Source organism: Lissotriton helveticus, chromosome 1_1, assembly GCF_964261635.1.
Source record: "Lissotriton helveticus chromosome 1_1, aLisHel1.1, whole genome shotgun sequence".
In the NCBI taxonomy this organism is placed as follows: Eukaryota; Metazoa; Chordata; class Amphibia; order Caudata; family Salamandridae; genus Lissotriton; species Lissotriton helveticus.
Genome location: NC_136057.1, coordinates 974,351,207 through 974,373,404, shown reverse-complemented (window position 1 = coordinate 974,373,404; position 22,198 = coordinate 974,351,207). Strand labels below are relative to the sequence as shown.

The 22,198-nt window shown below is 45.6% G+C and overlaps 1 protein-coding gene across 2 annotated transcripts in view; it reads left to right on the top strand.

Annotated features, from left to right (window-relative positions):
- Nucleotides 1-20,510, top strand: part of NET1 (neuroepithelial cell transforming 1) — a 334,347-nt gene extending 313,837 nt beyond the window's left edge. The window contains exons 1-9 of one of the 2 annotated variants that reach the window (XM_078677348.1): nucleotides 3,821-4,155; nucleotides 11,158-11,265; nucleotides 13,008-13,175; nucleotides 13,640-13,799; nucleotides 13,981-14,057; nucleotides 14,526-14,783; nucleotides 15,641-15,811; nucleotides 17,167-17,353; nucleotides 18,055-20,510. In XM_078677348.1, coding sequence (XP_078533474.1) covers nucleotides 4,063-4,155; nucleotides 11,158-11,265; nucleotides 13,008-13,175; nucleotides 13,640-13,799; nucleotides 13,981-14,057; nucleotides 14,526-14,783; nucleotides 15,641-15,811; nucleotides 17,167-17,353; nucleotides 18,055-18,464 — 1,632 coding nt within the window. In that variant the 5' untranslated portion in view covers nucleotides 3,821-4,062 and the 3' untranslated portion in view covers nucleotides 18,465-20,510. Of the gene's footprint in view, nucleotides 1-3,820; nucleotides 4,156-11,157; nucleotides 11,266-13,007; nucleotides 13,176-13,639; nucleotides 13,800-13,980; nucleotides 14,058-14,525; nucleotides 14,784-15,640; nucleotides 15,812-17,166; nucleotides 17,354-18,054 lie in introns of those variants that run through there. The other variant, XM_078677343.1, reaches the window with a different exon arrangement.
- Nucleotides 20,511-22,198: the final 1,688 nt, after the last annotated feature.

Sequence of the window (22,198 nt, the reverse complement as noted above, 5' to 3'; positions counted from 1 at the left end):
TCAGGACACTGGCCGTGCCAAATAACTCCAAACATTTAGAAAGGTGATAACTGTACACAGCAGACTGTAAGGATTTTTTTATTACACATTCCAAAATAAGAATGGATAGAAGGTATTTGAAATTTCTAGTTTTGGCTCATGAATACCAGTTCAAGGTCCTTCCATTCTGTCTAAAGTCTTCCCTGAAAGCCTTCTCCAAATATGTAGTAGGAGCTGCCCATTGCCAGAACAAGGCTTTTTTTTTTCCACGAGCAAAGATGACTGACTAGCACTATTAAGCACATTTGTGACAACACAGTAATCTCTCAAGCACATACCTAAGCATCTCCATCCACTCGGTCTCTTAATGAGTCTTGTTAGTCTAACATTCACTATATAAAATAAATTGGTTGCTTCCTTAATAAACAGAATGTGGAGGTTTACTGAATGTGCACTGAACCTATCTCCAACCCAGCTGTGCTGCTGGGTTGGAGACAGCAAAGCACAGGCTCCCAGGCTCCATGGGAGCGCAAATCATTGGTGCTCGGGCCAATCCTGAACTGCTCCCAGGTATGAGAGCAGCTTCAGGATTGGCCGCATGGGAGTCTGGGTGCCTCTGCCTGCAGCGGAGCAACAAGAAGAACAGAAGATGGGGATGCGGCGGGCTGCAGGCGGCGGGTAAGTTCATTTAAAAAAAAAAATGTTGTTTGTTGTCCCGCCTCCCCCCCTCTCATGCATCTGACACCGGCCGCTACTGGATCAAGAGTGGAGTATTCATGTTGAATCCTGGCCAGAAGCGGAGCTGGATTCTTGTTGAAACTTTGCTAGGAGTGATGAGGATTCTTGTAGAAGCCCAGTCGAGAGTGGAGGACTTCTGTTGTGCCTCAGGTATTAGTGAGGAGTACTTTTGTTTAAGCCTGGGCAGGAGTGAGAACGATTCCTGTTGAAATCTAGTAAAGAGTGAGGAGGAGTTTTGAAGAAACGCATCTATTAATGATGAGTATTCTTGTTGAACCCGGTCCGGAGTGAGACAGATTCTTGTTGAATCTCGACCAGGAGTGAGAAGGCTTTTTGTTGAAGCTCGTGCTGAAGTGAGGTGGATTGATGTTGAACCTCAGTAATGAATGAGGATGATTATTGTTGAAGTTCAGCCAAGAGTGAGGAGGATACTTGTTGAGGCCTGCTTAGGAGTGAGGAAGCTGAAGTTCAACCAGGACTGAGGAAGGTCCTTGTTAAAGCTCAGTCAGGTGAAGAGTATTCTTGTTTAAGCAATGTCAAGAGTGAGGAGGATTGTTCACTAAGTGTGGTTGGAACGTTGTACCCATAGTTACAGGTTCAACTCCCATCTAGCATGTCCACTCATCTTTTCATCCTTCTGAAGTTGATGAAATGTGTGCTCTTGAGTGACAAATCGCATTTGTATTCAGCACCAAAAAGACCAGGGTTAAATGGGCACTTTACAAGTATACGTTATGTTCTGGAAGGATATAGATTAATGGTACAAAATGCCAGAATGTTTTAGAAGAAGAGATTTTATTGTTGATCAAAGTCAGCCTCTATCTTAGCAAGTTGAAGCTGCAGCTCTTAGTTCGACTCCTCCAGCCCTCAACAGGTTTGTAGCTGGAGGCCCCATAGTCGAGAGGTTCTATTGGAGATGCCGGACTCGCTGCTCGCCCTAGCCTCATCATCAAGGCTATTATGTCTCTGGTGGCTGTATATGTCTTATGCAACATTGTCTCTGTTAGCCGGTGATTGATGTAAGTGGCTGAAAATGTCCTTCCTTCCAAGCAGTCTGTGTTGCTGCTTGTCATCTGTGATCTGTTCTACTAACTTCTGTTCCCTTTAGAGAACGAAGAGGTGTCGCAAGCATATGAATCTTGCGTCTACTCTGCAGTAACACTGAACTGCTGAGGGTTTCACATGGATGTTTGCAGGCTAGATAGAGGCTGTGCAGTGTTGCTTTTTAGTGACCATTTCTGAACAGTGTCTAGGAGATCCTTGTTGAAACCAGGGTTTATTTGTTTCTTAGTATCTGAGAAATACAAAAGGTAATTGAAATATATATTTAGAAAAACTAAGTTGTCATACAATGTGAGCGCGTTCATTCCATTGTAGTAAATTGGCTTTATTTAAAGGTGTAGTAAAAAAAATGTAAAAGGTGACCAATCTTTTGGATGGAACGTGAAAAACAAAACCAATACATTACTGCCCTCACCAGGCTTTGGTCGGGGTACATTGATAGTTGTACCAATCCATGCCTTCTAACTATCACCATTGTAACTTCTTTCAGGGTAGAAGGTAACAACCGAGTATACAGCTCTACTAGTCTTCTTAAATGCATAAGGTGTACTGTAAAGATTTCAATATAAATGTCGTATTATAGCCTCCCTTCTTAGTTGATTCCCCGCCACTTAATTTTGTAGCCATTTTAACATTTCAGCACTCCCATTGTTTATTTATTTATACATAGTGTTTTTATAAAGCACGACAAGCCCATCACAGTATCAGAGCGCTGTACAAAGAGAGAGCTGGTTAGCATTGCTGTACATTAAGAATACCTATGATACGCTGTCCATAGAGTTCGAAGAGCAAGGTACAAACAATCAGAAACAATATACAGAAAGGTGAATGACTTTGTCAAAAAAGTTCTCTTATGTCGCATGTTTTTCTAGTAGTAAGGCGTTCACTTCCTTCTTGAAGAGCCTGAGCGAGGTAATCGATCCAGTAGCGGGTGGTAGTGAATTCCATATTCTTGGGGCAGATCCGGAAAAAGTGTACCCGTGTTTTACTTTTTTTTATCTGGCTGGTTCTAGTATGGGATTTAGAATTTATGGAGATTCTTCTGCATAGTTTTATTCTGTTCGCCAAGTATTTAGGAACGGAATTGTGTAGCCCTTTGTGTGTTATGTATGTGACCTTCAGTTGTATCCTAGCTTCAGCTGGGAGCTAGTTGAGGGTTCTTTGTGGCGGGGAGATGCGCATTTCATGTGCACAGTGTCTCGATTGGCAGAAGCAGTGGGTAAAAATTTGCTTCAGCGTTCTGTCATGTAGAGCTATGTTTAATTGCGTTTTCCTTTTAATGAATGCTGGTTTGATCTATCTTGTTTGTCCTCACCATTTTCCCGTATTTCAGTTAGACTCTGGTTTTTCAGTGTTATTACCGCTACAATATAAACAGAAAGACATGCTACTTGTTGAGGCACGACAGTGTGTATTTTAAAACACCATCAGGTATTTTTTATGCCTTATTAAAATATGAATATCCCAAATAATTGGTTCACGAATGTAAGAAAAGCCAGCTTGTCGGCAATAGCAGTTGCTCTCCTTAGTTACTCACCATTGCCCCTGTAACATTGCAGTAGCAATGGCGAGTAACTGAAGAGAGCAACTTTTGTTGCCCACAAGCAGGCTTTTCTTACTCGGCGCATTGGATGCACGAAGGTGCTGTAATATTAATTTACATTACTAGTATGTAACAAGCTTAATTTGCAAGGCGGGAGATTACCTGTTCTTTAGTGTCGGTGTTTGGGAACTATCAGAGCGGCAGTTTAAGGCGCTACTTAAACGATTGATCATTCCCTTTAATCCTAAAACGCTGATTGGCAATTCCCGACAGCTGCTGTGCCATGCAACACCCTCTCCGACACAAAGTTGCTAAAGTTTTCTGTTTGCAATGCTGGTTTCGAATGGTTTAATCTCGCCGGGTGGGGGACAATGGGGCGAGTGTTGCCAAGTGAGCAGCTCTGGCGGGTTTATCCAGCATGTGTCTTTTTTTCGTAATCACACAGAGCAGCTTTAAAATAGACTCTTCAAAGGCCGGGCCCAGGCCGTCTCGCGTTTCACTCTGCGCGGCCCAGGGCGCCAGCGGTGTGCCGGCCTCCGAGCGCACGGGCCCGCCCCCGGGAGCTCGGCCCGCCCCCCACCTTAAGGAAGCGGCGCCGGCCCTGCCCCCGCCAGTCGGCCTCTGGGAGCATGCAGCATGGGAAGGAGTTGTGAGTGTTTCCTCGCACACCGCAGGCTCGTGTACGACAGGGCGCCGCCGCCACACGCAACCTGACACTGGTCCTAGCCCAGGGGGGCAGCATGGTGGCCCACGATGAGATAGGGGGGCTCCTGCCGATCAAGAGGACGATCCGGGTCATAGAGGTGCACAGCCAGGCGTCCAAGGAGCTCGAGGTAGGTTCAAGAGTGCGCTAAGAACTGTAAACTAGGGGGCAGATTTATGAAGGCCCTGCGCCGCCGGTGCGTCACTTTTTCCCATGTTAAAAGTTACGCACCGGCGGCGCAAGGCCTTCATAAATCTGCCCCTTAGTTCATAGCGTCTGTGCAGTAAAGGTGTGTTAGCGGCGCTATGAGAAAGAAGCGTCTTCGAGGCGCGATCTGCATTGTACTTGAAAGGCGTACAGGCAGAAGCTCTCCCAGGCTGCATTTAAGACTCGTGGCCGTTTGAGCCCGCTGACTGCTTCGTGTCTGGTGCTCTGCGAGTAAGACTGGTCGTGAAGTTAATTGAACATAGATGTCTAAAGACTAACGTTTACGAATGACAGTGCTGCGCAGAACTAGAAGTCTGTAATCTGCTATCGTGGGTTGTGCGTGCTTCGTGGTGGACGTGTGGTGTGATGCCTGCGTGTAATCGGCCGTGCTTTAGTAAACCCTCCCCTGTACACCCAGATAGTGAGACTTTGAACCCTTCTTTAATAAAGAAGGGTTCAAAGTCTCACTAATCTTAAAGTCAGATGTGGGCAAGGCAGGTCGTGCTGCCTGCTTGTTTACCTTCTCTTATCGGTTTATTGGTCAGCCCTACAGGTGAAAGGGCTGTGAGGTTATATGCGGAATCATGAGTTGCCGGCTCTCCGTCACTTGTTGCAGGCAGATTGTCGTTTTATATCTCATTTATCTTTGTGTGCATTTGCACACACCTGCGGCTTCTGCCTGTTTTTCTGGCGCTCTGTACACCATCACCGTCTGGGTGAAAGCTGAACACCCGCAGAGGGATTTCAGGTGCGATCTGTAGACATTCACGAATGCTTAACTTTGTTTTTCTTTTGAGTCGGAATTTCACCTTGAAATTACTAGGTAGTGTAACTTTACTGTTTCTGGCTCGTTAAGTTGACAGGTGTCGTATTTGTCTTTTCTTGGTTGCTGTTCTGCTGTTGGAGCTCACACAGTCTAGTCTGTCAGTGGCGCAAACCTTGCACCAGGGTTGTGCGCGACTACACAATATGCCGTATTCTCCAGTATCTGACTTATGTGGCACTGTATCCTCTGTGTTGAGGCACTTGCGGAGGAGCTGCGCACTGGGTGCGTTTGGTTACTCGACACTTGTAGATCAGCTTGTTTTTTTCTTGTCTTTTAAAAGTGCTTCCGTTTGTTTCTGGACGTGCTTTAATGCAAGATGCATGTGTCGTGGCGCTAACATGGTTGTGAACAAGCGCATAGAGGCTATGTAACTTGCAGCGTGTAAAATGTAATGTTCCCAAAATGTAAAGGTATTCTTTGGCGACACTGTGTACAGCTCCCAGAAGGCCTTCGGTTGCGCTTTAATGCCTGAGGCTGGAACCCTGCCCTCGCCAGCCATGCGCTATCTTGATAAAGTGATCAGGACAGTCTCTCTCGTGAGTGTGGCCTGGCTGGAGACCTGTCAGCCCTGCAGTGTCCGCGGCTCCCGTGCAGCTGTCCTGTCTCCGACACACACGTCCAAGACCCCCCCCCCCTCTTCCAACAACTAAATAGAGATTATTGTTCTCTGTGAAGAGCTTATCGGCGCAGTCTGCTTCAGCGAGCCTGTCAGGCTGCCCGTCTTCCTGTCCTTTGTAGCCTGTTGCTGGGCCTTTGAAGTGACGCTTGGCTGGATAAAGTGCACGGGAGAATGCTGGTGGGGGGGTTAGTGCTGGTCATCTGTCAGTTCGTGGTGGCAGGATCCTTTCCAGGGCACCTCAATTTTGGGTCCAGGTTCTATATTGACCTCATATGTTGTGCATTTCTTTACATATTTAAAAGGTAAACAGGTTGTTGTTTATAAACGTACACGTGTCAAACGTATTTCCTCTGTATGCATTAACACGAAGAACCAATACAAGTATATTTCCCAGCTCAATTTATCTGTGCGCCTAAATAAGAGGCTCTCCTTCCATCAAACTCGGTTTCCTATTAAAGGGTGGGTTCGGGGAGCTTCCATACATCATGTATGTTACGAGGAGGCCTCCATAGCAGCATAAATAAAGTGCCAGTGCATGACAGGATTTTGATAAGATGGAGTTTAACGTTTTCCTAGAATCCCTTGTATGTTGGTGTCTGCTTTCCCACTGGAGATGCATAAAGCGCCGCGATACAACACCAGAGGCCCGCTGGGCGCTATATAAATGGCATAGAACGAGTTACTGTAAACGTGGCAGTAATGTTGCAACAGAGGCCTTCCCTAACCTCAGGGCCGTCAGTGGCAAGGTTTGTGTTGCCGTTAGTGCAGAAGAGATCGCTTTGTCACCGAAAGTGTCCAGTGCAAACAAACTTTCTCCGTTGCTGCTTACAATGGCCACAGTCAGCTCAGTGCGCCCCGAGTTACAGTCAACAAGCCGCCTCCGCGTCCAAAGGGTTTCTCCTGGCGGATGTACTCTGTAGAGCGTACCAAGACGTCATCTTTTTGGGTCTAGGTTTCTTTGCATTGTCAAAGCAGTACTCTGCATTTTGCTTGTGGGTATGCTGCGCGAAGCCCCCTGGCCGTAGCAGAAATGCAGATAACTGCAATAAATGTAGAGTCCTGAACTGTAGGGTTGGCAGCTCACCCAGCCCTCCCTTATGCACATGAATTCATGGGTTGTAATCAGAGCAGCATTCCTCGGGGCCCAGAGGAACCACACAACACTGACAACTGTTCCCTGCTCTGTGTGCCATGGTGCGCACAGCCGGGCACAAAGTATAAAATAATGTGAAGACCGTGCACGCGCTCGGGGGCGCGCGCGCGTGTGTGTACACGTGTAATTCTCAGAGGCCCGCAGGTGTCTTAACTGACGTGGTTCATGCTCAGAAAGTTAAATGAAATCAAGTGTGCGCCTTGTGAGGCGCAGCACATCTGCACTGCAGAGCCTGATGTTGATTTGTTATTTTTGTTTCACACACCGTGTAGTGGAGACGTGTTATTGCTTCTGTTGTGGGAAGAACGCTTGTATTCCTCACACAGGAGCCCCTTTGTGCTGCCCCTGTGGACTGCAAGCTATCAACAGGCAGGGTGCCTATGCGAGACTCTCACAGATGTCTGGTGCAGGCGCTCACACATGCCCCAAGCAGACAGAGCTGGGCATTGTACCGCTCTGCGCCTACGCCAACTGGGCAGCACATGTCCGTCAACCATCCAAAGAATGCTAGGCCAAGTGTTAGCAGTGTGCATGCTGGACTGTATGTGACCACACCGTCCAGCTCGCAAGCTGGGCTGCCACCTTCAGTTGTCCCCAAAAATATGCACAGCAATGGAGAAAAGGCCGGGTCAAGTGGGTGGGGAGTGTCAGTCCGCTGATTGCTCTGCCCAGCCCGCCCATATGTCATTGGAGCACAAAGGCAGGTCAGCCTAGCCGAACAGTAGCCCCCGCAACAATGCAAGCGTGTCAAACGGTAGCATCCTGGGAGGCATGGGCATTGTAAACAGCTGCCCGAGGGTCCTGCTGCAGTGAACTCCTGACCCCTGTCTTTTGTGAGAGGAGGCCCGCGGGCAACCAAGCGCCGAGCGACTGGTCCAAGACTGTGGCTAGCCGTGGTTAGTAACGCGCTGTGTGTAGGGCGCACTGTACATAAACATACCGCACCCACTCACCATTACTTGACAGGCAGCCCGTGCCTAGCGAGGTGTGCGCGACTACGTGTCCGGTTGAGCGTTGTGTACGTCATGAAAGTGTTGGCTGTGCCCTGCTGGCTTACCAGATAGAATAAGCTGTTTATTTCGGACGTTCAGTACACTTGCACACTTTCTATCAAGTTGGTTGCCGGTTCCAATGGTGTGCTGGGCCTTTAAGGTTGTTTTGTAGTCAGGCAGCGTTCACGACGCCGACGCGCTCCCGCCTTTGTGACACGCACACATGTGACGTTAGACGCCGGCCTTGGCGTGCTTGAGTGCTCAAGGCAGCGTGGACGTGCTGCTGGCCTTCTTGGAAATGTAGGTTCTTAGTGGAGCGGCCTTGTTTTGATCGCTGTTTGGGAGTGCGTAGAAGAATGTCAGGCCATTAGGTAGCGCCTCGTGCCGCTTTCCTTCCTTGTTTGTTCGGGTTTCATTAGTCTCCTCTGTTTAGTGGAGTTATTTTGCAGAACCCCCATCCGAGCCCAGTGCTAGGGACCGCGGCCTAGTTCTGGCCGTACAAAAGGCCATTATCTCCAGCCAGGGTTCCACCCCCGAAGGCAATGCCTGTAGCCTCTTCATTTGTACCTTATACCACAGCAGACACACCGCTGCCCCCGCGGCTAGGAGCCTGTCAGCTGACGCCAGGCTCCTGCCCCAGGGGGTGCCCCCGCATCTCCCATGCAGGAGCCCTTCTCACCGCCATTTCTTCTGCACTGATCCCTCCCTTGCCAGGGCCTGTTTTCCTGAAACATGCACATTTCCTCTAGTCCTGGAGCTTTTGTGTTCCATGTGAACCGTTGTCCCTCCCTTCTCCGTTCCAAAGCTCCATGGTGAAACAGAAACGGACTGAAGGCAAGGGTTACTTTCGACCACAACCTGCCCTCCTGGTGCCATAGCTCTGTCTCTTGGCCGCACAACTGACTTTAGTCCTAGAGCCGTTTTACTTTAAATGGTCACTGCAATGGTCGTCTAGTGGAACACATTTATTCTGTGGCAGCCCGAAAGTAACGCCACATAATTCCTCTGGAGGTTTATCCCCCCTTCCCAATGCCAAGGCCCTCTAGTGGAACACATGTAGAAGCTGACTGCAAGTTTGCAAGCTACTTATTTCTGGTCACTGTGCGGTTAGTTTTACCCTTCCGTGCCTGTGCCAAGTTGCCTGTAGTGAAATACATCCATACATGCACGGAGTGGCTGTCTGAAAGTAATGTCTCTCTTAAACTCTGGACACTGCAGATACATGCATGCAGCAATGTCTCTTACGCTCTGGACAATATAGAGACACATGTATGCAGAGGTGTTTGTGATAGCATTGGCTCTCTTAAGCTCTGGGCACTGCAGAAACATGCATGCAGTGGTTGTACGAGAGCGATGGCTCTTAAGCTCTGGACAATACAGAGACACATGCAAGCAGTGGCTGGATAAGAGTAATGGCTCTTGTAATTTCTAGTCACTGCAGTCTCTTGTAACCTCTAGTCCCCGCAGAAACACGTGCACGCAGTGGTTGACTGGTAGTATTGGCTCTTGAAATCTCTAGTCACTTCAGGCCATGACTTTTGTGATCTCTGGTCACCTCAGAAACATGTGTACGCAGTGGCTGACTGGAAGTGATGGCTCTTGAAATCTCTAGTCAATCCAGGTCATTGCTCTTGTGACCTCTGGTCACGCAGAAACACGTGCACGTGCACGCAGTGGCTGACTGGAAGCAGAGGCGCCTCCTAGCCCTGGAGCAGATGCCGCGCATACCAGGCAGCGGTGCGTGCTGCGTCATTCCCAGATGAGTCCACCAGTGAGGGATTGCATATCGCCGAGACGAAATATGGCGCCGCCTTCCGACATCAAGCCAACACCTAGTGTTTAAACAGAATATAAAAATATACATTCATTGCAAATCGGGTTTTAAAAAATAGTTTTTCGAACAGTCCAGACTTTGAGAAGAAACTTTGACACAGGCTCTATCCAGATTTGACTGAAAAGGGAAAAACACGAGGAGCGTGCATTGGAAGTTGTTATCTCGGTCCCTGGGAATCCCCACCTGCACTTTGAAGGTGTATTTACACCATGTATTTGACTGGGCCCGCTTACATTCAAAGTGCCTGACTCCAGACATCCACTACAACGGTCACCCCGCAAGTGAGAGTGGGACTGTCACTGCGCCTCGAGACTAAACTCTGCCTTGAAGCGAGGTGTGTGATAAACAGCTCCCTTGGTATAACAGATCACCTGGTTTAAGGGTTCAACTCCCAGGCCTGCGCTAAGAGGAGAGATGGATTAAGCACTGTCTTCGAAATGAAACGTTACCAGCTGTATTAGTCTTTCTTCCTAATCAACGCGTTGAAGTGTAAGATCCTTCGTGACCCCACCCAGTGCCGAGGGTCAGCCATTGGATACAGTGAACGTGCCAGCCGGGGGTTTGCTTGGTATCTACCATTCCCCAGAACCCACCCCGCAAACTTGACTTTTTGAGTTGTCTCGCACTTCGTTCCTTCTCAGATAATGTTTTTGTTCATGATTTTCCTGTGCAGTTCAAACGCCCAATAGTGGTACTTACTGTAAGTTTCAGAACTCACTTTACTTGATGTTTCATCACGATGTCATGCATCTGTCGGACATTGGCACAGATGTGTGGATCAAAGGGATTTGGTCATTTGTACAGAACTTGTTTGCGGATGGGGAGGGTGAAGGACCTGTGGGCCCTGGTCACCCTAGTGGCGGAAAAGAGGCCACAGAACATTGATTTGCAGGGGGGTAACGGGAGTCCTGCTTACATACTCCCGAGGCCAGCACTGAGGGGAGAGACGGTAAGCTCTCAGCAGGGAGAATAGGGACACCGGCTGGGGAGGCAAGGGCGCCAGGTCACACGAGCCTCCTTGGCAACCTGGTGGTAGAGGGGTGGGCCCCTGGATGTGACGGACAAGGATCGTGGGCTGGGGGCTCACCGCTCAAGGATGCAAGTGGGTTGCACCTTGCGTGGTTCTCAGTTGGGGGATACGAGCCGGAGGGCCCCTTGGTGCTGGAGGAAGTAGTTATTACATAACTGTTGGTCTTTAGAACTAGTTAACATAATAGTACATATTAAAATTGTAATTATTTGAATCTTGAAATGTGCAATTTTAATTATGCTTGTCATGTTTATGAATGTTTTGGAAGATTAAACATGGCCGTTTTACCCACAACATGGACTAGTAGTTTGTGGGCTTACATGAGGTTGGGGCGGGGATCATACTGGGGGGTCCGGGCCCTATTCTTGTGTCTTACTCGGTCTGCTTTTTCCACGCCCCTGAACCTGTAGCATAACATCAATTCTCCTAATTACACCCGTTCAACAACCTGTCCTTTTGTCTTTTTCGCAGGAGCCAAGCTACAAGCGAGTTCGACCCTTGACCCGAGTCACCTCCTTGGCAAATTTGATTTCACCTGTCAGAAGTGGTGCAGTCAGGCGCTTTGGTCAAACCATTCAGGTGAGTGTGTGTCCATTCATGGGTGTGTTTACCAACACAAGGTTGTGGTTATTAAGCCCTGTAACTAGCAGATGGTACCCTGGTTTTTCTCAGCTAATGTTGCTTAGCATTGAGCTGCTTTCTACTTTTCAAGGTTCATGGTGTAGTTGTTATGCGAAATGAGACAGTGAATGGCTTACCAAATCACACAAAATATTAGGTTTTGCATCCAAACAGCCTGGTAGCTTTGAAGAAACGAGTCTTATGGTGACCAGGGCACAGTAAGGACTGCATGCAGTCAGTACTACAGTACAGCTTCTATGATCTGTGCAACTAGTATTGTGTAGTGCTGTTGTTAGATTTACCTGCGTCCATCTGCTGGTAGCCGCTTGCCATGCTTTTAGTCCCGGCACACCTGGTAGCATTAGATTTCAGTATTTTAGGTGTTTATTAGGAAGGCTTAGGTGTTGTGCTATGAAGTTGCATAGAAGTGGAGGGAGGGAGTGACTTGCATTAGCCGAGATCCCCAGTCGATAGAGGAGCTTTGGGTTATCCTAAAGAAGGTGTTTAGGTACATCTGTGACTTTGAGAGGGTTGGGGATACACCTTTAGGCATGCACATCTAGGGACCTAGTTAGTGACCACTCTAGGCTGTGATTGTGAGGAAAGATCACTACCTGAATTCGAAGACCTGGGTGAGGTTTAATGGAATAATCTTAACACGAGGCTAGATTGGGGACAGCACTAGATATTAGGGTCATGTGTGACTGTAATGAGTTGACACGTGGGCTTGGTTAGAAGTCCTGGTCTTCCATCCAAGTCTGTGCATAAATAACCGAGTATGAGATGGCAATGAGTGAGTCAAGAACTGAGTGTTTAAAAACAATGGTCATACTCATGATCTATTTCTTCTGGCCTGGATAATTTGTTGGTAACATTGTCTATATTTCCTATTCAGTCTAAACATTTACTTACTTTTCAACAAATTCACACTCTAACATTGCCGTTTACAACTAGAGTTTGTGTTTTTAAGTTTGTTTATCTGAGGAGGGCATAGATCATGGCAACTAACAAATGAGTTAGTGGATAGCCATGACTTGGGACACTAACTACTAACTTCATGTTTATCAAAATCTGTCTTTGGGTCAGCACATGGACGGTGCAGTGTATTGTGTGAAGCACAGACTGCTAACCCCAACCGTACCAAATGAAGTTTGTCTAAGTGCCCATGACACTATTGGCTGTGGAAATGTTCAATCTTTTCACTTTTCAAGGGGTTGACTGACCAGGAGCCCATTTTCTTGAACAGAAGAGGGACGGACTATAGGCAAAAGGGTATATGCTGTTGGAGTTTCGCTTTTGAACAAGGGTAGCTCTAGTTTAGGTTAATGCAGAGTCAGCATGCTAGTGTTTACCCTTTTAAACTGCTCGCACAGTGGGTCCTGGCCGCTCCTCCAAATTGGAGGGGCTGCTTCTCAAAATTGGATACCTTAGCAACATTCATGCAGACTATTCGTAGCTGGCGGCAGGCAGAATCCTTCCGCAAATAGGGTATGGTATGTGCACGGTATTTGCAGTTACTCATGACTATGCATGTATTTGAAAAGTAAAGATGAATAATCTCCGTTCTTAGTAAGGCCAAAGCAGTTTTGTTTCTTTTGTCCACTACTGAACGGACATTGAAAGTACATTACTAATAGTTTAATACAATATTGCCCGCTAAGAACTCTTGATGTTTATTCTTACACTCTTCTCTCCCACAGTCGTTCACTCTACGCAGTGACACCAAGTCGCCGAGCTGTGCGCAGAAGTCATGCAGCAGATCCTCCGGCCCGACTCCACCCAAGAGGAGGAACAGTGTTCTTTGGTCCGAGATGTTTGATGTCAACATGAAAGAAACCCTCAGCACCAAGGAAATCAAGCGCCAGGAGGTGTGTACTCTCTTAGTGGGCTAAGAGTGACGAAGGGGGCCTTTCAGTAGACCCGGTTACTTATGGCAAGTTCCTCCTAATGTGGGGTTCGTACGAAGAGCTGATGATTGGTTCAACTAATATAGTGGTACCACAAGTCTGGACCAGCAGTTTACAATTATCTGCCCAGTTGAGTAGCTCTCATTGGGCTTGAAATTGCACAGCGGTGGAAGAGATCCATTTAGAGTGTACATCTAATATTGTTTGCTTCACGCGCTACAGACACCTCTCAAAGGGGTGTCAATTACAGTGATATAACATAAAAATAGGAAAGAAACTGCTTTCTTGTAAAATGTTTTAAACCTGTTTAATGTGTGGGCCTGTAATGATGGCAGATAAGCAAGCTGTGGATTTTGTAAGCTGCAATGAAGCCTAGGTGTAAAGACGAACATTTGGTAAAGAGTTCTTTCATCCTTTTTGGGCAGGCCATATTTGAAATGTCCCGAGGAGAACAAGACCTCATTGAAGATCTTAAGCTTGCCAGGAAAGCCTACCATGATCCCATGCTGAAGTTGTCCATTATGTCTGAGGAGGAACTTGCCCATATCTTTGGGGATTTGGATTCCTACATACCTCTGCATGAAGGTAGGCAGAGTGCAGCTGTTTCTGTAGTGATAGTTTTGTCATGGCGCAGATCTGCTTTTCGCTGCTTTGTCAGGTTGTTTATGGTCTAATCGAAACAGTGACTTATTCAGCAGTGCTGCTACTGATTTGATACATCTAAATAAGATTTTTTCTCATTTGATCCTTTTTTTTGTACTTCCAGACCTATTGTGTAGGTTGGGACAAGCAACTAGATCAGATGGAACGGTGGGACAGATTGGTCAAATTCTCGTAGACTGGGTAAGTCTTTGCTGTGCTATTGAACATAGTTAAAAGTTAGTAACTTTATTTTGCTGTGGTGGATATGGGATCTTATCACCCCACAACGTTGTCGATGTTTAAAACTCTTGCACTTGTGTGGCCTGGGTTTGGGAATTAAAAAAAGCCATTCAAATAGTAAATGTGCAAAGGAGAATAGCAATAAGTTGTAGATTGCTTGTGTTCACTAAAGCGCCAATACTCATTACTTTGGTTATGAATCTGCTTTTTGTTGTGAAGCCGCACACCTGTCTAACGCCCACCCGATTAGATGTACATTGTTGTGAAGCAGCTTTATGCCCTTCACACTAAATCAGGTCAAATTGACTACCAGCATAAAGCATCCTGTCGAATCATTATGACAAGAATTTGTTCATGAAGTATGCCAAAAATTGTATTCTCTCCCACTAAAATATGTGTTCATTTTATTATTCCCTTTTCTGGCTGCAGCTACCAGGCTTGAATGCTTACAAACATTACTGCAGCAACCAGCTCGCTGCAAAGGCACTCCTGGATCAGAAGAAGCTAGACCGCCGTGTCCAGGACTTCCTCCAGCGCTGCCTCGAATCCCCCTTCAGCCGCAAGTTAGACTTATGGAGCTTCCTGGATATTCCTCGAAGCCGCCTGGTGAAATACCCTCTGCTGCTTAAGGAAATACTGAGGCACACCCCTAACGACCACCCTGACGTACAGAGCCTGGAAGAGGCGGTAAGTGGTTGGCGCTTGAGTTTGCATATGTCTGATATTGGACTATTCCCAGAGTCTGTCTAGTATAATAATGGACAGGGTGGCGACTAGGGTGTAAAAGTGGGGATCAACCAGCACCCTGACCCTTGTAAATGTGAGGACCTTGGCTCGAGAGGAAACATAGATTCTGACTTAATGTTACCTGGTTGCTTGAATGGACACGGTTAGGGTCTGTTGCTTGAAAAGAGGAAGCAGAACAATTCTGGTGCTAGATTGATACTTGTCAGGTTCAAGGTTGCGAGCGAGAAGCTGAAGTATGTCTTTGCTATTGGTATGTTGAAGCGTGAAATTTGGCGTTACTGAAAAAGCCTGCACTTAATAGGTGCGACTTCTTATGGTCCAACTCTTATGCGTCATCTAGATGGCTGGACTGGCTCGCTCGTAGTGCTAGAGCATTCTGTAGTATCCGAATCATGTACTTGGTATGCCTTTTACACCCCCTGCTCATCAGCCAGTGTGTTTGTGTGTGTGTGTGCTGCACGGAATGTTTAGTACACTTTCTTTTCACTTCTATGGCACTTGGGCAACTCTGGCTCTATAGGTGTTCACAAAAATACATAGTTGGCTGAGTGGGGGCTGTATAAGAAATCTCATTAGCTAAATCGCCCTGGGGTTGTGGCAGTTCACCTCTTAAGGCATTCGAATGGTGTGGTTTGAGGGTACATGTTTATGTAGATAGACGCATGGCTGCAGGCCTATTCACTGCTTTACGTTGGCACCTCATAGGTCCTAGATGTATGCTGACCTCCATCCTTTCTTTGTCTGGTATAGAGTAGCACACAAACGTAAATTCATGAATGTCTGCTTTTCTTTTGCAGATATCTATAATCCAGGGAGTTTTGTCCGACATCAACTTCAAGAAGGGAGAGTCGGAATGCCAGTATTACATTGACAAGCTGGAGTACCTTGACGACAGGCAGCATGATGAGCGCATCGAAGCCAGCAGAGTCTTGCATTGCCATGGGGAGCTGAAGAATAAGAATGGACATGTAAGTTGATTTCCTTGGATGTCGCTCACTGTGCTTGGTGTGCATAGAAAAGCCCCATAGGGTCGCCTTTTTGGGGCAAATGCTGTATCTTTAGTTTTAGACTTGTGAATTTGTTCTTGCTTTTTTCACATGGCACACAAATGCAATATAGTCCTGCATGATAGCTGTGCACAGGTCAACATTCAGACATATCTCACAAGTTGTGCGTCAGTGTCTCGTGTAGATGTAAGCCGTATATTGCAGGGCCGTATATTGCAGGGACACTGGTGGGCTCTGATCTATATTTCTTAACGCCCTCCACCTGATTTGCTAATGAGCCATCGGTCCCTTTCATCATTTCAGTGTTACTGCAGGAGTTTGGAAATTGGGTTAAATGTGTGTATGTGCTCCTGCTGTGAACATAGTTTTGCCGGCCCCGTCTTAATTATTCAATAGGTCTTTTCCCAGAACTTAGTGTATGTTTACTACGTCACTGTGTTGGAGTTTCTACCCAAGGTTATTCTTTGAAGGCACAGGGAACGTTCAAATGATGAAAACCAGTCTACCACTCCCTCAAATAGTTGTCTGTAATGAATCCTCGAGCCGAGGAAATGACATTCCCTTTCTTTGCTCAGAGTGCAAGGCTGGCTGACTGTGCAGCCATAATACCGTTCTTGTGTGAAGAGGGGTGCTTGGTATGCGACTTTCAGTCAAATGAGTCTTTCAGATCAGCCATGTTTGCCTAGCTGCCTCTTGCTTTTGAATGACTTCGTTTCTATGGAATAGGTGGACAGGAAGCTACAAGCTTAGGCTTCAAAGTAGTCTGGCTGATTTGCATAAGGCTTTTGTGCATAACTTTGGCTCTTCGTTTTTTTTTAAGTGGCAGTTTGACACTGGGCGTCGCGGCAGCGTAATGTGTGAGCTTTCCAGCTTTTACTGTGCATGAGGACTGAACATGATTGTATATTTAGAATGTATCAATCCAAACAATGTCGACTGAGCCACAGTGCATATAAAGGATTTGAGGTCTTCACGCATTGCGCCTGGCAAGTCACTTGAGATGCGTCACATGGAGCAGGGGGTGGGCTGTATTTCCACATAGTGCAGGATAATGTCACCAAGCTAGAGCTGTTGTAGTAGTATTTCATGAAGACCTTTTAAAAGGAAGCAGGAATAAATCTTATGCAGGTGGTTTATTCAGAGTATATGGCGAACAATCTTATACATGGGATAGTAGTCCAAGAGCAGCCATTTCCCAGTTCTGTTGCGAGTCTGCTGTGACCATTATGCTAACTGAATCGACCAACTGTTTTTAGTCGTATGTCATGATTGTCTAGTGATCCATAACGTTTTTTAAATGTGTTTACCTTCCACAGAAGCTATACCTCTTCCTTTTCCAAGACATCCTGGTTTTAACCCGACCTGTCACGCGGAACGAGCGCCACTATTACCAGGTGTACCGGCAGCCCATACCCCTCCAAGAGCTCATCCTGGAGGATCTGCAAGATGGCGACGTGAAAATGGGCGGCTCCTTCCGAGGAGCCTTCAGCAACTCTGACAAAGGTAACACCATGTACCTTTTTCATGAAGGTCTCGTATTAGTACAAGATCACTTTTTTGCCAGTTTCAGGTTCTTTGCTTCTGGCTACTGTAGCCTATAGAGCCGCCAAATTGAAATGACACGGTCAAGAGATCTTCAAAGGAGATTCGATGGCTTTTCATTAAACAAATTGCATCCTTGTGTTGCAACATCTTTAGTGGAAATTTCTTCAAATAAAACAGAGGAGGGAAGACTGTGAACCGAAAAACTAATTATTATAGTTTGGAACTTAATATTTTTAACTATGTAAAATGCTGTAATATAGTAAAAATAATATAATAGAAAAATTACGCCTGGGGATATTCTAAGGTAAGGAATCTAATACTAACGTGTCTCTTTCAGATATATCGTTACACAAGTAGTAACTTGTGCTTAGCTGCCATTCCAGCAAAGAGTCCATATTGAATTGAAACTAATAAGGGATTCTTTGCTTAAAGCTAATATTTCCCTTGTTAGGTTATTCATATTGGACAAGCTTTAAACTGAAACGCCTGCAGTTGTGTATCTAATACTTTTTTTAATCTGCAAGCAAAAAATATTTTAAAGTTAACTTTGTTTTAACAGCAAAAATAAATACTTGAACATAAGTAGTTTGTAAATTGCTTTTACACTTTCGATTGGCTTAACCTGGAGCTAACATTGTTTTTAATTCCGTTTTTTTTAGCTAAGAATATTTTCCGAGTTCGCTTTCGTGACCCGTCACTTGGCCAGTCCCATACCCTCCAGGCCAACGATATCTTCCACAAACAGCAGTGGCTGAATTGCATCCGAACCGCTGTGGTGCCGTTCCAGCAGGCCAGCACTCCGACCGAACTGAACGGACTGCCCGAGCTCTGCGAGGAGTCAGAAGAGAACCAACCGCCAGCTGAAAACACCCAGCTGCAGCGCCACCCATCGGTGACATCAGTTATTACTCAAATGGAACTGGACGAAAGCACCAAGGAGTGCAGCCCTATTGTAGTTCCGGCCAAAGCTGCACAGAGCCCTAAAATGGCCCAGAGAGCACAGACTGGCCACCGGCGGACAAGAGAGAAAACACAGCCGAGCGCTAAGCGGAAAGAGACACTGGTTTAAAGCCCCATACGAACTGAGGGGGGAACTATTATTTATAAATGTGTACATTTTATTTTTGTAATGTGAGCATGCTAGGATCTTTTTTGCGATCCTACCGTTTTCTGTTTTTTTCTTGTGGCAGCTATTGGTATACAGTTAAAGCTGTTAATCTGGAGTCTGTTTTTGAAGCAGAAGACACTGCACAGATTTTTAATTTGTGAATCAAATAAAGTTTTTTAGCGGTTGTGCCGGTGGCTAGTGGCAGAAGAGAAGTCAGTATTTTGAGTTAAAATGTTTGAGAAAGCCATTACTCAGTGTGCCGACATGACCCAGTTGGCAATTGAGATGTGGTCCATCAGCGATGAATAAAAGACGGAACTGTATTCATGTGTATGCCATTTTTCACGCGCACAGTAGTATTCCTTCCTTGCAGCTCTGTCAGGGTAACTAACCCCTGATTATAGTGAAGTTGTTCCCTTCATTGGAATAGGTACTGTACTAGTACAGTACATACAGAAACTGTAACTTGCTGCTCCACCGGTAGATTCAGTCTAAAAAGTAAATCTGTGTTGCTTAGTTCTTCACACATGGCCAAAAGTTGTCTGCATTACACTTGTAAGATTGTTACTCAATTTGCCCTGTGGACTGATGTGCTGGAGAACAGCAAGAATTTTTGCTGTGCATAGAGTAGTTTTATCCGGACCTTATTTTCAGTGTTCTGGGATAGGTGTTAAAAGACATGGAGGATCTCCATTACTGTATAGCACGAAGAAGCCCAGTTTGACATCTAAGACTGCATCAAAGCCTGGAAATGATCCTTGTGCTCTGTAAGAGTGTTCTCCGTAGTCACTAAGAATATTTTTTGGCCAGTAAACTATGAAATGTGATATTAAGGACATGAGAGATTCTTATTCACAGCAGCAGGGTTGAAATTTAATTTAATTTAGGAGTATGTTTTTCCAATGGGAAACCTAATTTTAAAGGCTGTGGTGTTAATCTACCCAATTAGAATTTTTCTTTTTACTCCCCAGAGAAATTTTGGGAAAACAGACCCCAGTATTTAACAGGTTTTGAATTTTACAGACTGGAACTTTGTCTTATGTGTTGCTCACTGTACATTCCTCATTTTGTTTTGCATTACTTGCCATGTATTTAAATGTATTTTTTTTATTTTTTTCTGGAAGTAGATTTTTAGAGTCCTTGTATTTAATTATTATTATTATTTTTTTTAAATCTGACACAAAATAGCGCTGTGTAACAAAGGAACTCTCCTGGCTGGAATATATACTTGTATATATTTTTACCAAAAGAGGGTTAAAATTCAATACCAAGCCGTATTTGAGCCATTGGACGACGCAGGTGGGAAAGAGATGGAATATAGCATTTTTGTGGTGGTTACAAATAAGTACCATGGCTTGTGTGTGCTCTAGACTACTGTTGGAGAACCACATTGATGGAAGAATTTAAGACTGTTTAGCTATGTCGAAAGAAGGTTTTAGACAGTGTTTTTGGTGAAGGAACATGAAGGTGTTCTTTGTCTCATTATTATATTGGCATTTTATTCTGGAATATAAAAGCAGAGGCAGATGGAGACAAAGACAGATAGGTTACTGTATGTTGAAGAGAGTCTGCGAGAAAAGATGTTGCTCATCTTGATGTAACGAAGAAGAAATGATAAGTAATGAAATAGTGGTAGTTTTAGCAAGTAAAATTACAAAAATCCTTGACGCATTTGATCGTCTAAGAATTGTGCCAACTTTCTGTGAAATGTTACGGGATCATCTTTAGGTGGAGTCCACATCAACCAGTTTGGCATTTACTAATTTAAGTTTAAATTTCGTATAAAAGAGTCCACAAAAATCCTATTGGCATTTTAAAAGTCCAATATGAAATTAGTTGTACAGTGACGGCAACATGCATATACTGTAAAGTTGTAATGTGAAAGGTGGGCATATGTTTAGGGTGGGCGGCCGAAGAGGGGGTGTACATATGTAAAAATGAGTGGTTCTCTGTAAATTTACTGTACAGTTAAGCGGCTGACATACAATAAAAAAAGAAAAAGACCAATTATTGTTTTAGTATTTGTATAGCCCCGTTGACAGTCCTATCTCACTTTATTTCTCTTCAAATTCACAAATAGGCAAAACAATATGCACACAACTTTGGTGCTCACATACGTCGAAACAGTGCTCATTTAGACGCACACCAGGAGCACTTACCTGCCCCCCTGCACAACAGCCTGTGCTTTACTTATTGTCCCTAAAGCTTCCAAGCCGCCCTGAACCCTTTCCTCACGCCTGCACAGGCCCATAAGTTTCTGGAGGGAACCTGAAGAGACACACCTCCATTCTGTAGCCCCAGCTTCTCTGAGCCCTAAACAGCCCAGTGAACTGGACAAAGAAGGTGGTAAGAGACACAGACTATGAGCTGCGTGTTTTCAAACGTTAAAACTGCTCTTTTCCTCTACCTGTGTCTGTTTAAATGTATATATTGGTTTCTGTGCAATTTGTACTTTTAAAACTTCTGGTCTGTTTTTTATCCGTGATTATTTACATTTCTCTCCTGGTTTTCTTTTATATTGTGCTGAGTCCTCTAAAAGGCAATCCACCCCCATTTATGTTTTTTAACAAGCTAAAAAGGGAAAATACACCAAAGAGTCTAGCCGGAGTGTGTTTAAAAAAACTGCTTAATATGCTTTGTGGTAAAAATTGTGTTTGGAAAGAGTAAGTAGCACTTGTTTTTGGCTAGAAAAAGTGATTTGTTGAAGTGCGCGAAAAGCAATATTTTGTTAGTGGCTTTAGATTTTGGCCTTACCTGGAGGGTTGAACAGGAACTACAAAGTGTAGATTGAGCCTGTCTGTATCCAAGGAGATTCTGACTTCAGGAGCACCTCCCTGCACAGCAGCCCATACTTAAGGTCACATAAACCATGTGTAACTTCTTATTGGTTGTTGCATCTGTGCTCTGACTGGCTCGTAGAGCTAGGGATTCTATTGGGCTTAGGATTAGAGTTCTGAATGGCTGGTTGAAGTCGGGGGGCAAGATGGCAGCCGCGCTGCTGGTTGAGTGAGCTGACTCGCCGGCACTCTCCTGGATAACCCCTCCCTCCGACTTACCTGACTTCGGCATGAAAAAAGGAATTTGTATTGGCATTGGACCGGCATGATTTGGAGATCCTGGCTCTGTTGTCTGGAGATACCGGCACCCTGTAGACTAGTTTGCGCGGGTCCCTTCGCTCTTTCAGCATTCTCAGCTGACAGCAACCGTTCACCTGCAATACCGCTGAAGACAACCGCAAGGGGCACTGGGACCCGGGGGCAATAACGCACAGCAGCCAGTGATGCACCTCCAGTTTCTGGCGAGCGGGAGGGGAAGATCCACCTGCTCGTGGGCGGCAAACACTCCCGGCTCTCTTTAAAGCACAGGTGGGAAGAGGCAGAAACGACCGCTGGTGACAATGTGGTTGGGAAGTCTCCGATAGCACCCCAGGGATCACTCTCTCAAAGCATGGCAGCTACTCCTTTGCCTAGTGAGAGTGAAGAGAACAAAGTGAGTGCTGGACAGGTGGTGGTAACGGAGGGTGTAAGGGTATTAGAAGGTCGGACTGGAACTGAGGGAAATTTATACAGCTCAACTAATACCATCAGGACATCTGATAAAGGGGATATAATACCAACTAGCCGACAGATTGTGAGTTCCTGGGGAGATTGAAACCCCATAGAATATTGCTGTTCGGGAAAAGGAAACCACTCAGA